General features: G+C 33.2%; 1 protein-coding gene across 1 annotated transcript in view; it reads left to right on the top strand.

Moving 5' to 3' along the window:
• Positions 1-22,516, top strand: part of LOC145268762 (differentially expressed in FDCP 8-like) — a 163,024-nt gene that overhangs the window by 28,358 nt on the left and 112,150 nt on the right. The window contains exon 2 of the mRNA XM_080124356.1: positions 19,574-19,699. Coding sequence (XP_079980482.1) covers positions 19,585-19,699 — 115 coding nt within the window. The 5' untranslated portion in view covers positions 19,574-19,584. The remainder of the gene's footprint in view (positions 1-19,573; positions 19,700-22,516) is intronic.

Here is a 22,516-nt window from a genome sequence, read left to right as displayed (position 1 = left end):
TCCTTCATTACCTAAAAGGAACCAAGGAACAATCTTTAAGATTTAAAAAGTCTAAATATCCTTTAAATTTAGAAGGATTTTCAGATTCAGATTGGGTTAACTCTGAGGATAGAAAGAGTATAGCGGGGTATTGTTTTAGACTGTCAAAGACTGGACCTATGATCTCTTGGAAAACTAAGAAGAAACAAATTGTTGCACTTTCTACTTGTGAAGCAGAATATGTGGCTCTTAATCATTCCGCGCAGGAGGCAATTTTTCTGAACACCCTTCTAAAATCTATTTTAAAACCATATCTAAGTAAAAAAACCTATAGTAATTTATTGTGATAATCAGAGCAGTATCTTATTAGAAAATAATTCTATGATTCATCAAAGGTCGAAGCATATTGATATCAGATTTCATTTTATAAGGGATGAAATAAGAAAAAAATCTATTACTCTTACTTATGTGACGTCTGAGAATAATATAGCCGGCATTTTCATTAAACCTATAAAAAGAATAAAATTAAGACATTTTATAACCGAACTTTTTGGAATCTAATTATGAATAAATCTCTTTCAAGAAACCCAAAAGGAGAAGCATGAACAGTTAAAATCACACCAAAAAAAAAAAAAATTGTAAATTGTCCCGGGCATGACGTTAAACTGCGACCATTTCTACCTTACTAACCAAATTAAACAATACCTAATGTTTCCAGTTTTTGTTACAAAAAAAAAAAAGCCCCTTGTTAAAACCCTTTTGTAAACTTCCTATTCGTCAAATAGTTCTTTTTGTATCTTTTTTTTTTTTTTTTTTTTGGCAAACATTTGTTAAAACAAAACAAAAAATGTATATTTGTGAATTTTTGTGAATATGTTTACATGTATTTGAAAAGTATTCTATTTGTATGTTTATATATATTTGAAGTGTTTATTTTTATATGTATTCAAAAAAAAAAAAATGGCTTCTTTTTGTACACATTATACCAATATATTAATAATTCTTTTTGACCAATGAGAATAAAGAAAAATTCCCCCAAAACTAGAAGAAAAAAACAAAACAAAAAAAAACAATTATTTTATTGGTTTATTTTTCTTTTTTCATTTATTTTTATTTATTTATTTTTCTTTCCTTTTCTCAAGTGAAACCAAAATTGAATCCGAAAGGATTTTTCCATTATATCAAAAAGGGTGTGTGTAAAATGTTTTTGACTTCTGATGGGGGGTATGAGACGAATGGATTCGCCAATCATTTTTATAACCAATGGCTGTGCTAAACAACCAATGAAAACGTCCCAAAATTATTATAAAAATTGTTGAATTTTGGATTCAATCAGTTCTCCGTTTACTACGTCACGGACCGCATTTAATTCTTTGTCGCCATCTTGGTTACTGATCTGAACTATGCCGCTATCTTTGTTCAAGACAATATCTCAGAACTTAAGAGGTTAACTACGCCACGGACTGCATTTGATTCTTGGTCGCCATCTTGGTTACTGATCTGAACTACGTTGCCATCTTTGTACAACACAATGTCTCAAAACTTAACAAAATGCCTTGTTGAATCTTGCTTCCTTAACAGCTGGAAAATGGCCTCTGTGGTTTCAATATACAGGAATTCTGATTAAAGAACAGACCCTCTTATTTATCGCCCCATTAATCTCTTCCCCCTCTTCACTATAATCTTTGAGACCTTAATAATCAAACACGAGTTCATCACCTCGCAAAAGCAAATCTTCTCTGACAAACAGTATGGATTCAGGCAATGTCGTTCTACTGCATATATTTTAACATTTATCTGTGAATGCATTTACCATGTATTGTGGAGCTGTAGCCCTTGATACATCCAAGTCCTTTGACAAAGTCTGGCACAAAGGACTGCTAATGAGAATTAAATCGTACGTTATAAGTGGACGTATACTAAATATAATTAGATCCATCTTAGACAATAGAAGCATACAGGTTGTCATTGATGGACATACATCCAAGCAACATAACATAAATGCCGGAGTATCTCAGGTCGATCCTTGGACCATTATTATCTCTGATATGTAAAAACGACCTCCCTGATAATATTGTGTATGAGATGGGTATATTTGCTGATGATACAATCCTCTATAACATGCATTAAGGAAGAACAGATGTACATAAATCTAAGACAATGGCAGAATTGTTAGAAAATGACTTCCAGACTATAATCGAGTGGGGCCGTAAATAGATGGTAACATTTAATGCTAGTAAAACTAAGCTGCTCTCCTTGAACAATTACAACCTCTCGAACAGCCTATATCGATGAAAAATAACACCCTACCTGAGAATTCTACCTTCAAACTCCTTTTTTTGGGACTATTTTACCATATTTTACTTTGGCGGCAATATGAACTGGAACAAATACTCCATCGTACAGTATATTTATACACTAAGGCTGACTGGGATAGCTTCCATACATTTATATTGGATCTATCTCTGCATTCCATGTTTAAGAAGGTTTGTCCTCTATAGTATCAGATCTGACGGAATGGTTAATTGTAGGTATAGACCGTTTCATACACTCGAAAAAGTTCCAGCAAAAACCTAACAGCCAGCCATGGTTCTCTTCTGAATGTGCTGCTGCCATTGCGCACAGAAATCACTTTTTCCACCGCTTCCAACGTAATAGATGTATGGAAACTAAAGCCGCTTTCAGGACTTCCAGCAATCATTGTAAGAAAGTAATAAAGAATGCAAGAGAGTTGTATGCTCAGTCCGTTAAGTCCAAAGTAGCTGAGCAGCGGCTTGGTTCCCACCATTTTTGGCAAATAGCAAACAGAATCCTGAACAGAATCGTGTGCTCTATCCCAACTATCATCAATGGACCTGAGGTAATCTCGTCAGCATCAGACAAAGCCAAACTCTTTGCCAAGAACTTTGCAGCTAATTTTACCCTTTGCAACCAAGACCGCCAACCCCCAATATTTCCTCCTGTATCAGAAAACTTATATACATATATTTGTACATGATGTTGCCAAGCTAATCAAAAACCTTGATTCCAGTAAAGCAACCGGCTCTGACGGTATTCCAATTATAGTACTCAAAAAACTTCAACCAGAACTAACGCCCATACTTACAAAACTGTTTAAACTTTGTCTCAAGGAGAATTGTTTCCCATCACCCTGGAAAATCTTATCAGTATGCCCTGTATTTAAGAATTCAGGTGATCGCTCATCCCCCTCTCAGTACAGGCCAATAAGTTTCCTGTGCGTCATGAGTAAGTTGCTGGAATCTGTGTTAAATAGAGAAGTAATCAACCATCTCAGCAACAATAACCTTCCTAGTGACACACAATATGGTTTCCGTTCTGCTAGATCTACAGCAGATGTGCTTACAGTTATATCTCGTAGGATTAGCGAATCTTTCGACGGAGGCAACCTTTCTAGGGCAATTGCTCTTGACATATCTAAGGCCTTTGATAGAGTATGGCATAAAGGTTTACTTCACAAGATCTCTAGCTATGATAGATTCAGAAGAGTAGTAGTTGATGGGCAAAAATCAGAAGCTCACACTATTAATACTGGAGTCCCTCAGGGGTCCATCCTGGGCCCAACTCTTTTCCTTATCTACATTTATGGTAGCACATCTAAGACAGTAAACGACCAAGTTCTCTCCAATTCTCTCTCCTCTGATCTTGAACACATGGTACAATGGGGAAAGGAGTGGCTGGTTACTTTTAATGCATCTAAAACCAAGCTTCTCTCTTTACATCATCAACGTTCTGACCACATCTGGCATCAATTGAAATGAATGGCTCTCATCTTGATAAGGCCTCAAGTTTTGACAAGTTCTGGGCTTGACCTTTACTCTTGATCTTAAATGGAACACATACATCAAATCTGTTGCTAAGGCCACTGGAAAAATGGTCGGATCCTTCTATCGATCCAGTAGATATCTAACTGCTGATGCAATTCTCTATCTAGGTACGTCCAAGGATGGAATTCTGTTGCCACATCTGGGCAGGAGCTGCTAGAAAGGACTTGTCCTGCCTTGATAGAGTTCAAAATAGACTTCATAGTCTCATAGGAGATGTCCTTTTCTCTTCCCTGCAACCTCTATCTTACAGAAGAGATGTTGCAAGTGTGTCTCTGCTGTATCGTTATTTTCATGGAAAGTGTTTGACTGAGCTTCAGTCTATGGTCCCTCCTCGCCAAACTTTCACAAGAAACACTCGTCTAGCTGAAAACTATCAATAATTCCCTCCACTCTTTATCTGTGCCTAAACCTAAACGTAGATTCCATGAACAAAGCTTCTTTCTTAGAACTGCACGCCTGTGGAATTGTCTTCCGTTTTCCTGCTTTCTGGCTGACTACAATATGGTTGTCTTCAAGGCTAACGTAAATAAGTTCTTGATGAGCCGTTACATATAAGTTATCAAATTTACCGAATTTTCATTACTAATGATTACTATATTGTCCAATGTCTACTGTACACTCTTTAACCCTCATCCCCGAGTGGTCTCTTGGCCTTGATAAGTGGTGATGCCTGTGTAAAAAAAACCCCCAAAAAACAACAAAAAAAAACAAGTCTCACCACTTTACTGTTTAGGTCCCTAGATGCCAAAAAGTTTTCTATTCTAATAATCTCTTCCTTTGAACAGCTAGACTTTGGAATCCCCTTCCTGCTACCTGCTTTTCTGGTCGTACTGATATGCAGAAGATTAAATGTAACATAAACTGACATTCTGCTAATCTTTCCTAGACATGGTCTCAAAAAGTAGCCTTTTTTGTCCAAGTGGTGATATGCCTTGTTAGGAGTTAACGTTAAATAAATAAATAAATAAAGCTGGTAGAGTTTATATGTGAGTATATTTATCATGCAAGTGAATGTTAAACATAAAAAATGATATACATGAAAAGTAATTATAAAATGCTGAATAGGTGTGGGAGGCTGGTGTATGGATCTGCAGATTAGATTTCCACATAGGGATCAAGGAGTCTGGAATCGGAGTCTTAGATATCAAAGGAGTCGGAATCGGACTTTCACCATCCGACTCCGCAACCCTGTTTGTATTATCATCATCTTGTAAACAAGCTTTGTATAACCCCCCTCACCCCCAAATAATGTATCCACTCCTCCATCATAAGTGAAGTATCTCCCCCTCTGATGTAAAAGAATTGTATTACACATTGTTTCAATAATGAATTTGCATCTCTCTCAGCTCTGTTATAAATGCCTCTCTCAGAATATAAATGTCATTATCATCTTTGTTCTAAGCCTAACCTGTTAGAAGTTGTTCCAGTATGTACCCCGACTATTCAACGCCTCTGAATATGCCCCTGCTGCACAACACAGCCACTGATTCTTAGTTTTGGTAACGTTCACTCTCAATAAACAGTTTAAGCAGAATAAAAATAAAACAAAATATTTTCGTTTGATTGGTGACTGTATTGATAAATTATTCACCTTTAGTTCCATCTTTTAGTGTTCAAATCTCACACTAGACAATTTTGTATGTGTTTTTTTTTTCTGTTATTTTTGTTCAGTTACTTTCTATCCAATATCAATCATCATGAAAAAGCTGGTCCTCCGACTGATTTTGGCTATTTTCCCCATTTAACTGCCCCCCCCCCCTGGCCTGATGTAAAACAACCAAATGACACTGTTTCATGACAAACGATGCATTAGTTTGAATTCGGTATCATTCAAAACCCCTATTTAGACACAAGTATAAATATTTGGAGAAAAATAAAAATGAGCCCCAAAAGGGCGTTTTTTACCCCTTAAAACACCCTGGGACTCAACCCCCACAATTTTCCCAGGGTAAAATATTACGTTTCCAGATGTATATTCATACGGTCTTGATTTTGGGTAATTTTCAGCAAAATCTTATGGTCGGAAAAGATTCTATTGTGAGAAGATGAGAATGATAGTCCAAACAATCCAAATTAATACCAAGCCTCATCTAAAAAAAATTTCAAATAATTAATCTAACCGGAATGCATTAGATTTATAGAAATTTTGTTCAAATGCAAAATAAATTTGAAGACTTTAGAAAACTGAGTAATGCTGATAATTTTTGTTATTAAATGAAAAAAAAAAAATGAATAATTTGCCGGATTTCCACATTATTTCAGTCACATAAATTCTTTAGAGTGAAATGATTTTGGCTTTCTTCCAAACAAATTATCTCTACATAAACTATGTTTGTAATAAAAATGATAACTTAAAAAGAGTAAGTTATAGTGGGTTTGGTGCTTATGTATGACACGGGCCTATGTAGCCAGACTGATTATTTTTCAAGACCAAATGTTTACGAAAACAATTTAATAAGATATCTTAAAACTTGAAATTAACTTGTAAATACTATTTAACAAATAGCGTGGGTCGTTAAATGCAAAGCACCAAATAACATTTATTTTATCAAAATAAAAGTAAACATATTTATTGTATCAAAATATAAGGCACTTATGCATTATATGGGTGGGGGCCATTGAATGATTAATAGGGAGCGCAACTTTTCAACCTGACAATAATTAAAACTATATTTTGTCATAGTTTTACTTTTAATTCAAATAATCTTTTTATTAAAATTCTATTTTTCTCCTACGGTGACTTCTTTCCGTAAATTGTTTGAAAAAAAAAAATCCAATGTTGCTTTAGTTTTTATTAAAATACTATTTTCTTACGATGAGTTTCTGTTAAATTGTTTGAAAAAATATCCAATGTTCCTCGAGGTCAGAGTTAGGCGTAAGGTCGGTTTTTAATGTGGGGAAAGGAACAAAAATAAAAACTGCTTCAGTCTAGAAGGATTTCTCCTCCACTGACTGAGGACAGAAAAGAGAATGTGTAGCATCAGAACAGATGCTACATTTTCTCTTAGCCAAAAACCAAGTAATGTTGCTTTAAATGTATTTTTTCAATAAATGTTTTTAAAAATTTTAATGCATTTTTATACAATAACTTTTGGTTTTCAAGTATTTTGGTATTATTTTTTAAATTTATTTTGTGTGTTATTTGACCAAGAAGAAATTAAATTTAGATGAGAAAACAATTCAATGACTTTTTTTGGTAAATGTAAGGGTTAAGCTATCTATTATTTAACATATGAGGTGCGTATCGTGTAACTATTCCAAGAAGAAATTGAAGTTATTGCCTTTAACGATGTCACCGTCCATATAATGCATAAGTGCCAAAAAACAATTTTTGTTCGAATTCAACATAGAAAAATATCCTTCTAGACTGAGGCAATTTTTATTTTTGTTCCTATCCAGAGTGCTCCTTTTTATAAAGCTAGATTTTCCCCACATTAATAACTGACCTTGTGTCTAACTCTGCCCTCATGGAGAGGCAAGTAAATAGAAACAATATTAAAAAAAAAGCAAACTTAAGAATCAAAGAAAAATAACCTATAAATTTTATCTGAGGCAGAGAAACCAGAATTTTTCATTTTGATTTAAAAAAAATCCACTTTTTTTTTTTTTTTTTGTTTTTTTTTACCCCTTTTTACCCCCTGGGGACGAAACTAGAATTTTTCCAGGATCAAATATTACATTTCCAGATGAATATCCATGTGGTCTTGCTTTTGGGTAATAGTCAGTAAAATCTAATGGTCAGAAAATATTTTATGTACCGAAAAGTATTATTTCTTTGGTCTAAAGAAAAAAAACAAAAACATTTTTGACTGCTTTTGACCACCTGGAGAAGCAACCAGAATTTTCCCAGTCTCAAATATTACGTTTTCAGATGTATATCATGTGGTCTTGCTTTTAGGTAATTTTCAGCAAGATCTAATAGTTTAAATGATTCTGTGTCCGGAAAAATGCTATTTTTGGCCATTTTGACCCCTTTTGACTCCCTGGGGATGCAACCAGAATTTTCCCAGGGTCAAATATTCTATTTTCAGATGTATATTCACATGATCTTGCTTTTGGGTAATTTTTAGCAAAATCTAATGGTTAGAAAATATTTTATGTCCCAAAAAGTGATATTTTTTTTACCCCTTTTTGACCCCCTAGGAATGCAACCAAAATTTGTATAAGAAATCCGAGAATGTTACATTTCCTTTCTTGCCTAGTTGTAACTTCATGCAAAATTTCAGAAAACTGTAATGAGTAGATATAGAGAATTTTTATGAATGGACGGACATACGAACGAATGAACAGACAAGGATGTTCGAATCTGACAAAGTCTAATATTTATTTCTAATCATTTTAATATAATGGATAAAAGATATATTTAAAAAATTAATGCAATTTAAAGTTTTTACTTTAAAAATTTTAAAACAAAAACAAGTTTTGTTTCATTTGAAATAAAGTGCAGAAGAGAAAGGTTTGAGAAACCTGATGTTAACAGGTACTTCAGCCAGTTTTATTTATATTTCTTTCTCATTATTAAAACAAACCCAATATATTAAAGACATGTAATTGTTCATTTTTGTGCTGGTGATTATTTTAAAAAATATATCAGTTTTACCAGTTGACCGTTTTTAGTTTTAACTGGTTGAGTGTCAGTAAAACCACTCAGACATAAAATAGGTTTATTTGTAAAAGAACTTTAATTTCTAATAAAATTCAACAGACATAATAAATAACTATGACACATGGAGAGAGACATTGTAAAATTATGCATTGACCCAATTTTGACCGGCTTTTCAGTTCAATTGGAGAAGAGAGACTATTGCAGTATGCGCAATGGTGTAAAAAAGAATTTTGAAGGTAAGTAGACATATCTAAAGCTAGTTTAGATTAACTGAAGCAAAAAAAAAAAAATAAATGATAGCGGAAAGAGGGTCTAAAGCTTCCTTTTTAAGGATTTAAGACTGTTTAAAATTGAGTAATGTTTTGTTTTTCTTACTTCAAAGGATCTTTACACACTTTCTGGATACAAATAAAATTTTTAGGGGAAATTTACTGCCAGGAAAATACAGTTAAATACTGTATTGATGACTTTTTCTAGAACAAGCAATATTATTGTTAAACATTTTTAACATTTTGAAATTAAATGTTTTATTTAGAAAAATCTTTACAAACTTTTTGGACACACAATCCTTTCATATTTTTGGTACCCTGACAAAAGGAGGGTGGACCTGTAAATTCATCTTTGTCTGTTAGTCCGTTTGTCTGTTTGCACTTTTCTCAATAACTATGCCTTAGAATTTAAAAAATTTTTGCACAAACATTAAACATAATATGAGTAAAAAAGTAACAGAACTGATTTTCTGGGAAAACTCTGGCTGCCCCCTGTATGGATGCCTTTCGGGTTAGAATTGACACTTTTGTGCTTATTAAAAAAAAATTGATGACTTGGATTTATATAAAACTTTCTGAAAAGTTGTAACTAACTGATTTCTATATAATTTTGTTTGTCTATACTTCGCGATAACTCTTGGGTGTGCCCCAGGGGCTCTTTCAGAGCTATAAAAACACTCCATTTTTGGGATTATTTTACCATATTTGTCCAGAATTTTCTGTGTATGTCTATTTAGCAGTTTTGCATAGTGTTGACTCAAATTTAAATATGTTAAGGCCTTGTGGACTTTTGGGGGCTAAATGAGGTGGTGGTAGGAGGGTAAATGATGGACTTAGCCATTTCTTTTTTTGCATCGTGCAGAACTCAAATTTATATATGTTAAGGCCTAAAACTGCACCGTTTGTTCATTTTCACCAGGATTTGATGCCCGCTGGAGACTTTTGGGGTTGAATGGGGGAAGGGGGCAACCCCCCTCGTTCACTGTGCACTCACTTGTTTTGGTGTTTTGCTAATCAATTGAATAATACATTCGGAAATTATAATTAAAAAAAATTTTTGGTGGAAAATGCAGTTAAATATTGATTCTCAAACATTGATGACTCTTTCTAGAATAAACTCAACCATTTTTTTTACATTTTTTTCGAACATAAGGGCAAAAATTAAATTCCAAAACAATCAAAATGCTCTAGTTATGTAAAAATCCTAAAAATTTAAGATTTTTCAAAGAAATGACACTCAAACCTCAAAAATACCAAGACCATAACAATGATAATTTCTTCATAACTGGAGTTTTTTGTGTTTTGTAATTTACTCGTGACCAATAATATCTTCAATGAGGAAACATAATTTAGCATGTTGCTTTCTGCATGAGATTCATATATGATTTGCATATCAACTCGGAAGACTACATATCTCAAATAATATTCCCGTTTTGTGTAATCGTGTGTTAACTGCTTTCGCCATTTCTGTAATCTTTTGTTAAGGCTTTTTGTCTTTGTTTAAAAATGCAACTTCACCATGATGGTTGAATTACTGTTCCATTTGTATATTTCTTTTGTGAGAAGTTTGTAAAGTTAGGTGAATGACGTCCATTGGTGAATCAGACTTTCGGGTTCAATAGAGCTTCAGCCAAAGAACTATCTGTTGTAGGGGAACCACCCTCTTAATGGACTCAACCACTGTTCATATATACCGGAACTCTTAATGATCCCGGGTAGGGCTCTAGTTCTGGAGTTAACCTCGCTTGCTCGGTGGAACGTAAAACACTCTTTTCATTCTGTAACCCTTTGTCTTTTATCCATACACGTCTTGAGTTACACTGTTGTTCTGTTTTTATTGTGGCTAATACAGAGCCATTACACTATCATAAGGGTCATTTGGGTTTGGTATCTCTTTATAGATACTTAAGGAATATCTGTTGGATTTCTAGCATTTTTCTCTCTTCTCTTTGAGTTTTAAAAGTACTCTCTTAAAAACATCCAGAAGATGTTCAACCTGTCCATTTGATTGAGGATGAAAGGATGGCATGCATATGTATTTGATACTATTTTGCCTGCAGATATATACCCAAGGATGAAAAAAAAATGATATTTGAAAGTAGGCAGACATATCTGAAGCTAGTTTAGACTAAGATGAGAATAGTCCTGCATGAGTATGCTTTTTTCAATTAAATAATTTACGTGACTAAAATAGGAATTAAGCATCTGAATATAATTTTCAAGCTATTTCAGCAGTTATTATGTGTTATGTCAATCTGGCTGTCTTTTTTTTTCTCTTGGTTTAATCTCGGTTTTCCAGCCTGATGTTCTGCCTTTTTTTCTGCTTGCTGCCATCTTTTATATCTGTATTTCTGAAACCTTTAAAAACTTTAGTAACAATAAGAATTGCTCCACATCAAATTTTGACTTATGTGATAAAATTTTAAACAGAATGATGTATACGTCAATAATATCTATGTTGAGTAAACTGTTAAACTAATGAATATGCATCATTGGCAACATAGTAAATAACATTGTTCACATTATTTTTATTTATTTTTTGTAAACTTCACCATTTAAGTGCTCCATCTCCTAAAAAAATTAAAAAAAAATTAATTGCCGAGAATTACCAACTAAAGACATATCTTTGAAAAATAGATTTTTAGAGATATTTGGGTCTGTTTTAAATGAATATCACATTTAAAATTGTTGCTGATAAGTAGTGTTTATGATATTAAAACCTTTAGAATCCTATATATTCTATAATAGTTTTTAGTGGTTGCCATGTTTTTTCCACTTAAATGTTCATGTTTACATTGGATATGAAGGATCTTAATATTATAAAAACTATTTGTAACAATTCTAAATGTGATATTCGTTCACAACAAACCTGAATATCCTTAATCAACTTTTTAAAGTTTAGTTGATACTCATTGGCGCTTTGAACAAAAATTCAAAAGTAATGCTAAATGTATTGTTTATATCCATCATAGGTTTTCTGTTTGTTCAAAATAAAGCTACAACTTGTGCTTATATAAAATTAAGTTGCATAACTAAATAAGTCTTGACTTGAAAACGGTGTTAGACCAAAATAGTTTCCAGATTTCAAATACTTCCTGTTACTTCCGGTTTTGATTTAAAAAAAAAAAAAAAAAAGTTACAATACAAAAGAAAACTATTCAAATATTTTCTACGATTTTTTTTTTTATTTTCAGAATTGGCGTTTTAAAAAATTAATGAAATTTAGAAAATTTTAAACTTTCTGTTTTAATTATAAAAATATTTAATAAAATAATTTCTTTAAATTATAATATGTGCATATCGCACACATATGTCCAAAGTAATTTTTCTCTTCAACGCCAGAGAAACCCTTGTTACTATTGAAATTTTCATCACCAGTCATTTGAACTTTAAGTATTAAATATTTTTTTAATTACGATCATTTTCGTTAAATATTTTAATAATTAAAAGAAAAACATTTAAAAATAAATATATTTTAAATAATTTTTCCAAATAATAAAAAAATCATATAAACTATTTGCATACTTATTTTTAATAATAAAACTGAAAGAACCAGGAAGTATTTTATAGGCCAACATTTTGAGTCAAGCCTTATTCCATTAAGTCAGTTAAATCGTCCATATTTAAGAAGCTAAACCTAAATAGCATTGTGTCTGACAGTTTTGTTACTATTTTAATTTTCTTTTTGTTATCTTTTGTTTCGTGGTCAATACTTGACAAGTTGTTGACTCAACTTATTCGATTTAAAGCACGTGTCACCTCATAAACTCTTGAAACTTATTGATAAAAACTGATAAAACGATTTCATTTTTTTTTTTATTTCTTGAATCTTTTGATATTAAGTATTGGCATGATGATGTTTTCGTGGCTAACTTCTTTGTTACTCGTCCTAATTGGTCGGCATTTCTTATTTGATGGAAACTTTTTCAAGCCATGTTCAACTTTCTTTAATCATACCCCAATATACATAAGATATTGCAACAGAAATCTTTTTACACACTCTTTTGCAATTAAATTGTCATCATTGTTAATGATTAAAAATGTAACTTTATTATAGCTAACTCGTTATACTGACTCGCTATTGCTTGGGATCAATTATAGTCAAATTTATTTCATAAATATTTTTCATAATACCTTTTTTATTATTTTCTGTATTTAAAACTGAACCTAGTTTTGGTTTAATAACAAAACAAGAGTAAAATTAATTGTAAGTAAATCTTGGATGAAAAATAAAAGCAAGTAAAAAAAAATAAAAATGTTAAAATCAGTGAAGGGAAATAACTCTTACTGTTATTAAAAGTAATTCACTATAGTTAATTTTTCTTTTAAGGTGATTATTTGAAAATATCTACATGACTTCAGAATGAACCAGATTAAATATAGTTAAAAAATAAATTGTAGCAAAGTATGTTAGGCTATTGCAAATAACCTGCTGTAAACAAATTCTTGATGAGCCGTTAACAAATTTATCAAATTTCCATTACTAATGATTTCTATATTGTCCAATTGACTACTGTAGACTCTTTAACCCTTATCCTCGAGTGGCCTCTGGGTCTTGATAAATAGTGATGCCTTTGTAAAAAAAAAAAAAAAAAATACCAAATGAAGATTTGTTATTCGTAATATTTGGATTATTGTTCTCATCTTGAGTGTTATTTTCAACATGTTTAGACCAATGCAAAATCTGACATTCTTCAAGTGTATCTTGTTGAATTCTGGTATCTTTCTGTAAAATTTGGGAATCTGCATATCAAACATATACCTACATTTAATCCATAGGGGCAGTATGCCTCCATTCTACCAGCTACATTTAAGCAAAAATTGCAAGTAATTCACAATTGTATTCCGAGTAAGGATAACGTTCAAGATGAGAACAGATAATATGAATTATCAATCCTGATCTCAAAAGTTGGCTAGTCAGAATCAAATTTAGATCCAACTTTTAAAATCTGGTCAACATAATTTTATAAATTAGATGATACATTGTTGCCATTGAGACAAGAGAGACTGAGACTGTCTTTTCATCCTGCATCTTCCTATTTTACAAATCCTATTATTACTAGTGCACATCATTTACTTCCTTCGTCTTTTTCAGCTTTTTTGGTTCAAAAGCTGTACTATCACTTGTTTTTAAAAATTTTTACAATAATCTTGTGAGTTTGTGTTCAAACATTCATGAACAGCAAAAGCAATATTTACTATTTATACTTACCTGGTGTTTGAGATTCATCAATGTCATTTTAGTGTAATTTTTTTGTCGGAAAAAAAGTTTCCGTTTTATTTCAGTAATTATCTTAAGCATTGTTGAGCTTGGTCAGTCAAAAATGGGTGACCATCTAGGAAATCTAGGTATTGTATGTGCTCTTTGTTTATCTTTTTTTTTAAACTTTTAAATGTTTTTATTACATTTTCATCCCAAACAAGGGACAATATCACTGATGTAGGGGGCTACTATCAGGGACATAAGTTGCAGGAATACTATGCAGGGAGTTGAGCAGCAAGATGTCGGTTTACATTACACTTGAACTTCTGCATGTCAGTATAGTTGGGGAAGCAAGAACCCGGGAGGGAATTCTAGAGTCTGCAGTAGAAGGCTTTCTTACATCTAGGGATTTCTACTGTAGGGGTGGGATTTTGCTGCTTGTCTGGTTTGTTGGGGGTATTTACATAAAGGGGGTACAAGGGCTTGTAGTTTGTTGGAACATCTACCATTAAAATACTTGTAAAACAAGCAGAGGGATGCCACATTTCATCGATGGGACAGAGGTTGAAGCTTAGATGATAGTTTAAGACCTATCAGGTTGGCGACTCTCTTTTGAACCTGTCCAGGAGTGAGACTAGTAGCAGATGCACCAGCCCAAATGTGATAACAGTACTCCATACATGGGAAAATGGTAGCTTTGTAGAGGTACAGGATACTTTCAAGCATAAGTAACTTTCTAGCACGGTAGAGAGAGCTCACCTTTTTTGCAGCAGCCTTGGCAATGCTCTCAATGTATCTATTCCAACTCCTCTTCCCTGTGAACGTTAAGCCAAGGAGTTTGAATGAAAGACTTTCAAGTAATGTATCTTTAGCCATATCTATCGGTGGTTAAGGTTTCTTGTAATTATTGAAGGAAACAAGCTTAGTCTCAGCAGTATTGAATGCGACCATCCATTTTTGTCCCCATTCCACTACACATTGGAGGTCTTCCTCTAGTATTTCTGCCATCACCTTAGATGTGTGTTCATTCGTTTTCCCTTCGTGCCTGTTATAGAGCATGGTCTCATCAGCAAATATACCCATCTCAGAGACAATTTTATCAGGGAGGTTATTTATGAATATCAGGAATAATAAAGGCCCAAGGATCGACCCCTGAGGTACACCCGCATTTATATCATATTGTTTAGATGTACGAACGTTGAGAACAATCTGGATTCTTCTCTTGTTTAAGAAGGATTTAATTATGTTAAGTATTCGTATTCGTCCAGTAATACTGTATGATCATGCCATACTCTCTTCTGCTTTGTCCAACATATGATACATATGTTCAGAGATTAGTTAGGATATCTGCTGTAGAACAGGTTTGCCTAAATCCATATTGCTGGTCTGTCAGAAGTTTAGCAACTGTAAGGTGATGGACTAGAGATTGATTATGGACTCAAATATTTTGGTGAAAAGAGGGAGGCGGCTAATTGAGTGATAATTTAATGGGTCAGTTCTTTCGCCAGAATTCTTGTAAACTGGTACCACAGAAGCAGATTTCCAGCAGTCAGGAAAGCAAGATTCGTTGAGGCATTTGTTGTAAAGTTTGGAGAGGACTGGAGCAACTTCAGCAAAGCATTTTTTTAATAGTACAGCCGGGATGAGATTGGGTCCACATGCTTTTGAGGTGTCTAGGTTTTTTTTATGGTATCCTGCACTTTAGAAGAGGTGATTTCAGATCATCTAGTGTGATGTCTGTCTGCAAAGGAAAATCAGGCAGGATGTGGTGTGCTGGGTCAAATGTAGAGTTTGAAGCAAACCGACTGGCAAGCCTTCTTGGTTGCCGTGCAAATAACCTCATGATTGTGCGATAGTGGGGGGATTGTTGATTGCTGATTATTTACTACACTGTTGTAGATTTTCCAGAAATTATGAGTTTGGCGCTTTGATGTGGTTTCTGGTGGTTTGGTATATTCTCTCTTAGCTGTCGCTATTTCTTTCTTACAATTACTTCTAGCTTCTATGAACTTTAGTCTGTTTGTACTAGACTTATGCCAGAAAAATCTGTGGTATGCATGCTACCTGTGAACAATGGCAGCTGCACAAGTAGAAGTAAACCATTGGGAGAGTGGAGTTTACTATAGAACTTCCACGTGGGAACATGATCTTCAATTGCCATTGTGGTATCATTTGCTCACTATTCTGCAGGAAGAGAAAAGATATTTCCCCATTGGGCATCTCTGATGAGATTCCTGGTGTCTTTCCAGTCAGCATTCTAATAATACCTTGTTTTCAACAATGGCTCTTCAGCTTTGGGTTAAGAATTCAGAGCAATTTCTACCATTATCACAGTGTGATCAGCATTCCCGAGTGGGCTATGGGCATTTGTTACGCAATCATCGGAAACTGTGGTCAGAAATAGGTCTAGAATTGAGGCGTGTGGATCTTGCTGGTCTGGGAAACGTGTCTGAAATGTAACTGCCTGTGATAGGGAATGAGATATGGATAAGCTGTGTGTTATACTACCAGTTGCATCTGTGTAAGTAGAGAAACCAAGCTAATAAATGGTGGACATTAAAGTCACCAAATTCATGTAATAGTATCAAGTTTGAGTACTGTATCTATGCTGTCAGAGACTTGGTTGATTAGAGTACAGTCCTGGATCGAGGGAGAGTGGTAGAGAAAATATAAGTAGCTAACGTCTGATTCTAGTTTTGATTCTCTACTCAAGGGGAGGGGGTGTTTCGAATATAGACTCAAAGTCCGTGTATATGTTTGAGTCCTTATGGCCAACTGGAAGATACCTTGGCATTGTTTTCAGTTGTCCTGGACTTCTTGTCACTGGAATCAGGCAGTGCTGACTCTGGAAAGGTGAGGTTGGTAATTGCTTCCCAATTACATGTGCAGACACTCTTACAGGAACTATCCATTGTCTCTCGAAACAGAATGGAGGGCATTTGTAATTATCTTAAAAGAAGTTAGATTGAAAGTAAAATAAAGGAAAAAAAACAAAGGCAATATATATATATCTATAAAAATGAAAGTGTGTGTCTGTGTACATTTCCCTATGCAATAACTCTGTCAATTCTCGGTCTACAGACTCGAAATTTGATATACAGGGTACTGAGATTTGGGAAAATCTTTGTAATATGTTTTTGGAAAGAAATTTGGCTGTTAAGGGGTAAAAGTTCAACGATTTTACCTTTTGAGAACTCTACCAAACTCCTCCGCCAATTTTGGGTATAAACAATTGAAATTTTAGATATAGGTTCTTTAGACATGGATCTAACTTAATAACTTGATTTGAGCCCAAAACAAATATTAAGGGGTCATAATAGGAGTCAAAGTTAACAAAAAATTTGACCTTTGCAGTCTCTACCAAATTACTCAGACAATTTCTGGTCTAAACATTTGAAATTTTACATAAAGGGTATTCAGAGATAGGGCAAGCTTTTAATCGGTTTGGGTCGAAAATTTGAGCTACCAATATATAAATGTATGTATGTAGGTTTGCATGTCTGCCTAAAACTTTCGACAAAGGCGACGGATTTTCACAAAATCAATATTGTTTTTAAGCTCGACCCTTCAGACGGCAAATATCGAAAAATTGGCTAAAAACATTTTCTTCACCCTCAACTGGGCACTTTTCTACAGGGAGTGGGCCGCTTTTTTCACTGATATTTTTGAAAGTCATACCCTCTTTTCAGTTGTCTAGCCTTAATTTAAACCTATGTCACTTCCGGTTTGGCGGTAGTCATAACAGCAAAGATGTCATGTTTTTTTCCCCGTTCTTTTCCTCCTTTGCGGTACGGGTTCGAGCCTGCCTTTCTGCTACCACTTTTTTTTTGGGGGGGGGGCTCAACATACACCTTCAAACACTCGGCCAACGCCGGACACCCATGCTAGTGTGTGTATATATATATATATATATATATATGTTAAAAACATAGACAAAAACGATTGTTATTCTTTTAATTGCTACCAGTAAAACAATCTTTCTAACCAAAAGAATTTTTCCTAAACAAAGTGAACTGAAAAACATTTTGTCATTCTAAAGAACATTCTGGGAAGATGAAAAAAGGTAATAACTAATAAAAGATGTTGTGTCAAATCCATTGCTATTAGGTCTAAATTCTAAAGTCCAACATAATTTTTCTGAATGTTTTTAAATAAATATTGATAATTTGTATATTCAGACAACTGTTCTTATCTTGAGTTTTATTTGTACGACATTTCAGCTATGTAACCTCCAATCTTCTTCAGGTGTATCATAGAATTTGGGAATTTGCACAAAATTGTGATTAGAACTTTTTATTTATTCCATGACTGTAACATGCTCTCATTCTATCAGCCATGACAAGGTAGAACTCTCATATAATTCGCAATTGTATTCTGAGTATTGTCCACACTGAGAATTGAACCTCCAACTTCTAGAAGAGTGTCACAACTTAATTTTACCTAGTACTTTATCCGTTGTGCTATATATTCTAGTATGAAGTTTGGGAGGCTTAAACCAATTTTTAATTTTAGATGTACAATCTTATTACTTATCACTATATATGTATGCAGATATATCAAATAGTACAAACCAACAGGATAACTTTGTGTATAAGATAATTAGAAAATAGGATCAAAATGGTGATATAGTTATCATATTAATGTGTACCCTTGTTTGGAGCAAGGGTACACATTAATTAATCTTCAGGTAATGTTATTATTGACAGACTTGCAGGGTTACCCAGCATTGCCCAAGGCCATATAAAATTAAAATAGTGAATCCAAATCCAAGTGACATCGTTGTTACCGTGCCTGTTCTATTCAGGATATTAAGCATTTTAGATTGATTATCTTTTATTCCTTATTGTATATGATACTGAGGTATTACTTTTTTAGTTTGCAGGCCACACCATGTACTTTGTCATTTTTGATTATGTTATATACAAAACAAAGAAAGTATTTCTCCTGTGCAATGTTGTGTTTAAGTGCACTTGCTCTATCTACGAAATTGGGCACTCTTTCCTTACTATGTACCAATTAGCAGATATGATAGTGCATTATTACTATCATAAATCTTGGCTAATACCAAGCAGATTTTCTTGTACAAAATAGTTTAGCACATTGATGTACTTTTTTTTTTTTTTTTTTTTTCTGGAGGGCAATGCAGTTATTAAACATACCTGCTCTATCCATAATACTGAGCACATTGGATTGACTAATGTATACCACTAACCTGATATGATATTAAATTATTACACATATTGTTCCTGGGCAACGTTGTGCACTTTGTCATAATAACAAAAGACAAATTATATCTCTCAAGAAACACTGCGTTTAAATGCACCTGCTCTATCTAGGATATTGAGCACTCTTCTATTACCACTCACCAGATATGACAATTATTATGACAACCCTTGTCCATGCCAAGTAGATTTTGTTGTGGAAAATAGTATAACAAACCATATTGATGGGTTTTTTTTCCCAGGCAATGAAGTCCTTTATGCGTATCTACTCTATCCAGGATATTGAGCACTTTAGGTTACCGATTGTATACCACTTACTAGATATAACACTGCATAATTAAAGATCAGGAGTCAACCACCCAGTCAATATTAGGGACTTCTGTTAGTTTGATTTAGTAATAAAATTATGAATGAATGTTTTTTTTTTATTTTGTGTTTTTAATTTGCAGATTGCTGAGTCATGAAGATGGATCCAGCAGATCTTGAAGGCAGTGGTCTTCCTTACATGCCGGAGGATATTGCAATATTAAAAAACTGCTTGAATTATCCAGACACAAATTTTAGTTTACATCCTGGTAAGTAACTTCTTCATTTTAAACTAATGAGTCAATGATTATCAAGGCCAAAAATGATTTGAGGATAAATGTTTTTCAATTGGATGTAGAACAGAACTATGAGAAAATCAGAAACAATTGGTGGAATTTGATTACTTACATGTTGATATTCCATAGTTGGGAAAGGTTTTGGGAAGAAACTGTTCATGGAAGCTTCATTTTGTTCTGTAAACATAGACTAGGTTGCATGTTTAAGTGGTGCATATGAACGGCAGATGTCACAGGTAATACTCAGCCAAAAGAAAAATGGTTGGGGGCACAAAGAATTGAAAATATCTCTGGTTGGAGATAACTGTCTATTAGTTTTCCTGAAATTTTGCCACAAATTGTATTTCATTAAATAGATGTGCACAGTAAAATATTTTTTTTTTTGCAAAAATTCTTGTTGCATCCCCAGGGCTCAAGAGGTCAAAAATGCCCCAAAATGGCCAAAAAATTACATGTTTTGCTCCATAACTTTTAATCCATCCATTAGATTTTTTTTTAAACTTGGTCAAAATGTGAAGCCCATTGTTCTCAACATAAATCCAGTATGGATGACCCTGGCAAAATTCTGGTTCGCATCCCCAGGAACTTTCAGTGCTAAAAACGCCCCTTTTTGTGGTTCTTTTTTCATATCTCTCAACAAAAACTTGATATGTTTGACTATATAGTGGTTTTTCATGGTATCAACTCAAATATACATGTGTTAAGGTCTGAAACTACACTGTTATCCATTTACACTGGAATTCGGCATCTCCAGGAGCTCAAAAAAAGTAAAAAAATGCCCCCAAATGGCCAAAAATTACACTTTTTGCCTCATAGCATTTGATCCATCCATTAGATTTTCCTGAAACTTGGTCAAAATGTGGAGGCCATTGTTCTTAATATAAATTCAGTATGGGTGACCCTGGCAAAATTCTGGTTCACATCCCTCTGGAACTTTTAGGGCTAAAAAAAAACATGCCTTTTTGGAGCTCTTTTTTCATATTACTCAAAAACTTGATATGTATGTCTATATAGTGGATTTCCATAGTGCTGAATTCAAATATACATGTCTTCAGGCATGAAACTGCACCGTTTGTCCATTTTCACTGGGATTTGGCATTCCCAAGAGCTGAAAAGGGTTTACAAATGCCCCAAAATTGCAAAAAAAAATGGCACTATTTACTCCATAACTTTTGCCCCATCCATTTTTCTGAAACTTGGCGAAAATGTGAACGCAACATTGACCCTTCACACTTCTCACATTCATCATTTCTTCACTATTTTTTGTGGCTTTATTTCACATGCAGCACCAGAGAGGGACCACGCACACAGGGCTTGTTCCCTAATGTTGTTACTGAAAACATAAGAACATTTCTTCATCATCCAAGAGCACAATTCTTCACTGAAGAATAACATTTTTTCATAAAACAATTTGTCTGTAAACTGAATTGACGTATGTACTTAATATTTGTTTTTCACAACTACATTTTTATGTTGGCTTTCCACCTAAACAAGGGTTAGCAATCATAATTATCTATTTTCTCTTGTGAATCACTAGCAGTGTCAGAAACCGATCTTAAGAATGTGTGAAAAAAAATTGAATAATTCGAGCTTATAACTACTTGAAAAATGTAATTCAAACCCTAAAGGAGCAATTAAAGCAGCAAAGATCAGATTTTAAATAAATAACAGGTTTAATAGCAAATTATGCAACATTTGTTTTTTTTTTAAATCGGTTTTCTTTAAAAAAGATTTGAAGAAAATCAACAAAATTTTACTTACTTCGGTTATAAAAAATAGATATAAATTCAAAAAAATCACTTACCTATAAAAAATACTATTGAATGTTTAGTTCCATTCTTGTTCAGAATTTATCCATATTTATATTTTAAATTCCATTTATTTTTTAAATAAAAGAATTTTTTAAACCACTATTTGAAAAAAGCGTGATTGCGCAAGCATTTTTACGTCTTTATTGAAAAACCGGAAGTCACCGTTTGTCCTTGTTTAGAACTACAGATGGCAGTAAAAGCCGCACGTTCACGTTAGCCGTCTAGCCTTGTGCATGAAGAAATATGTGTTCCCATAGTTTAAAAATAGTCAAATTTTACTTATAAGATTTTGCCTTTAAAAAAAAAAAACACTCAAGGATTTTTTTTTTTCTTTTCTCAAAGAAATACATAAATTTTTGATTTATATTTCATTCTTCTTTATTGAGTGAAATTTTTTTTTTTTTAAATATCTAAAAATTACTTACTGGATAATATAAGCAGAACATAGGCTCCAATAAAAAAAAAAAAAAATCAATGTGTTTTTTTTAAAAAAACGGTTTTGCACTTTGGACTTTACAGGTAAATTTCCAAAAAACACATTTTTTTTAAAAAGTAAAATTAAAATGGGATTTGGAAACTTTTAAGTGTCGAATATAATAAAATCATTTTTATTTACTGATTTTTTTTTTTATGAGTCCGATATTTCGCTAATACATAGCCTCATCAGGGTTGAAAGTCCGGTTTGTGATTTTTTTTTTTTTTTTTTTCTTTACTTTAAAAATAAGTGTCTTCAAAAAGTGTATAACCATCTTTTACTTTAGTTATTTTTAAAGTAAAATTAAAATGGGAATTTGAAAACTTAGAAGTGTCGAATATAATAATAAAATCATTTTTATTTACGGATTATTTTTTGTAAGTCCGATATTTTGTTAATACATAGCCTCATCACGGTTGAAAGTTTGGTTAAGTGTCTTCAAAAAGTGTATGACCATCTTTTACTTTAAATCTCGCTCGAAACTGGAGCACTATACACTTGTAA

This window comes from Euprymna scolopes, chromosome 44 (assembly GCF_053919585.1).
Source record: "Euprymna scolopes isolate OS-2025 chromosome 44, ASM5391958v1, whole genome shotgun sequence".
Classification (NCBI taxonomy): domain Eukaryota; kingdom Metazoa; phylum Mollusca; class Cephalopoda; order Sepiida; family Sepiolidae; genus Euprymna; species Euprymna scolopes.
The sequence above is the reverse complement of the archived record's forward strand: the minus strand, read 5'-3'. Positions and strand labels throughout refer to the sequence as shown.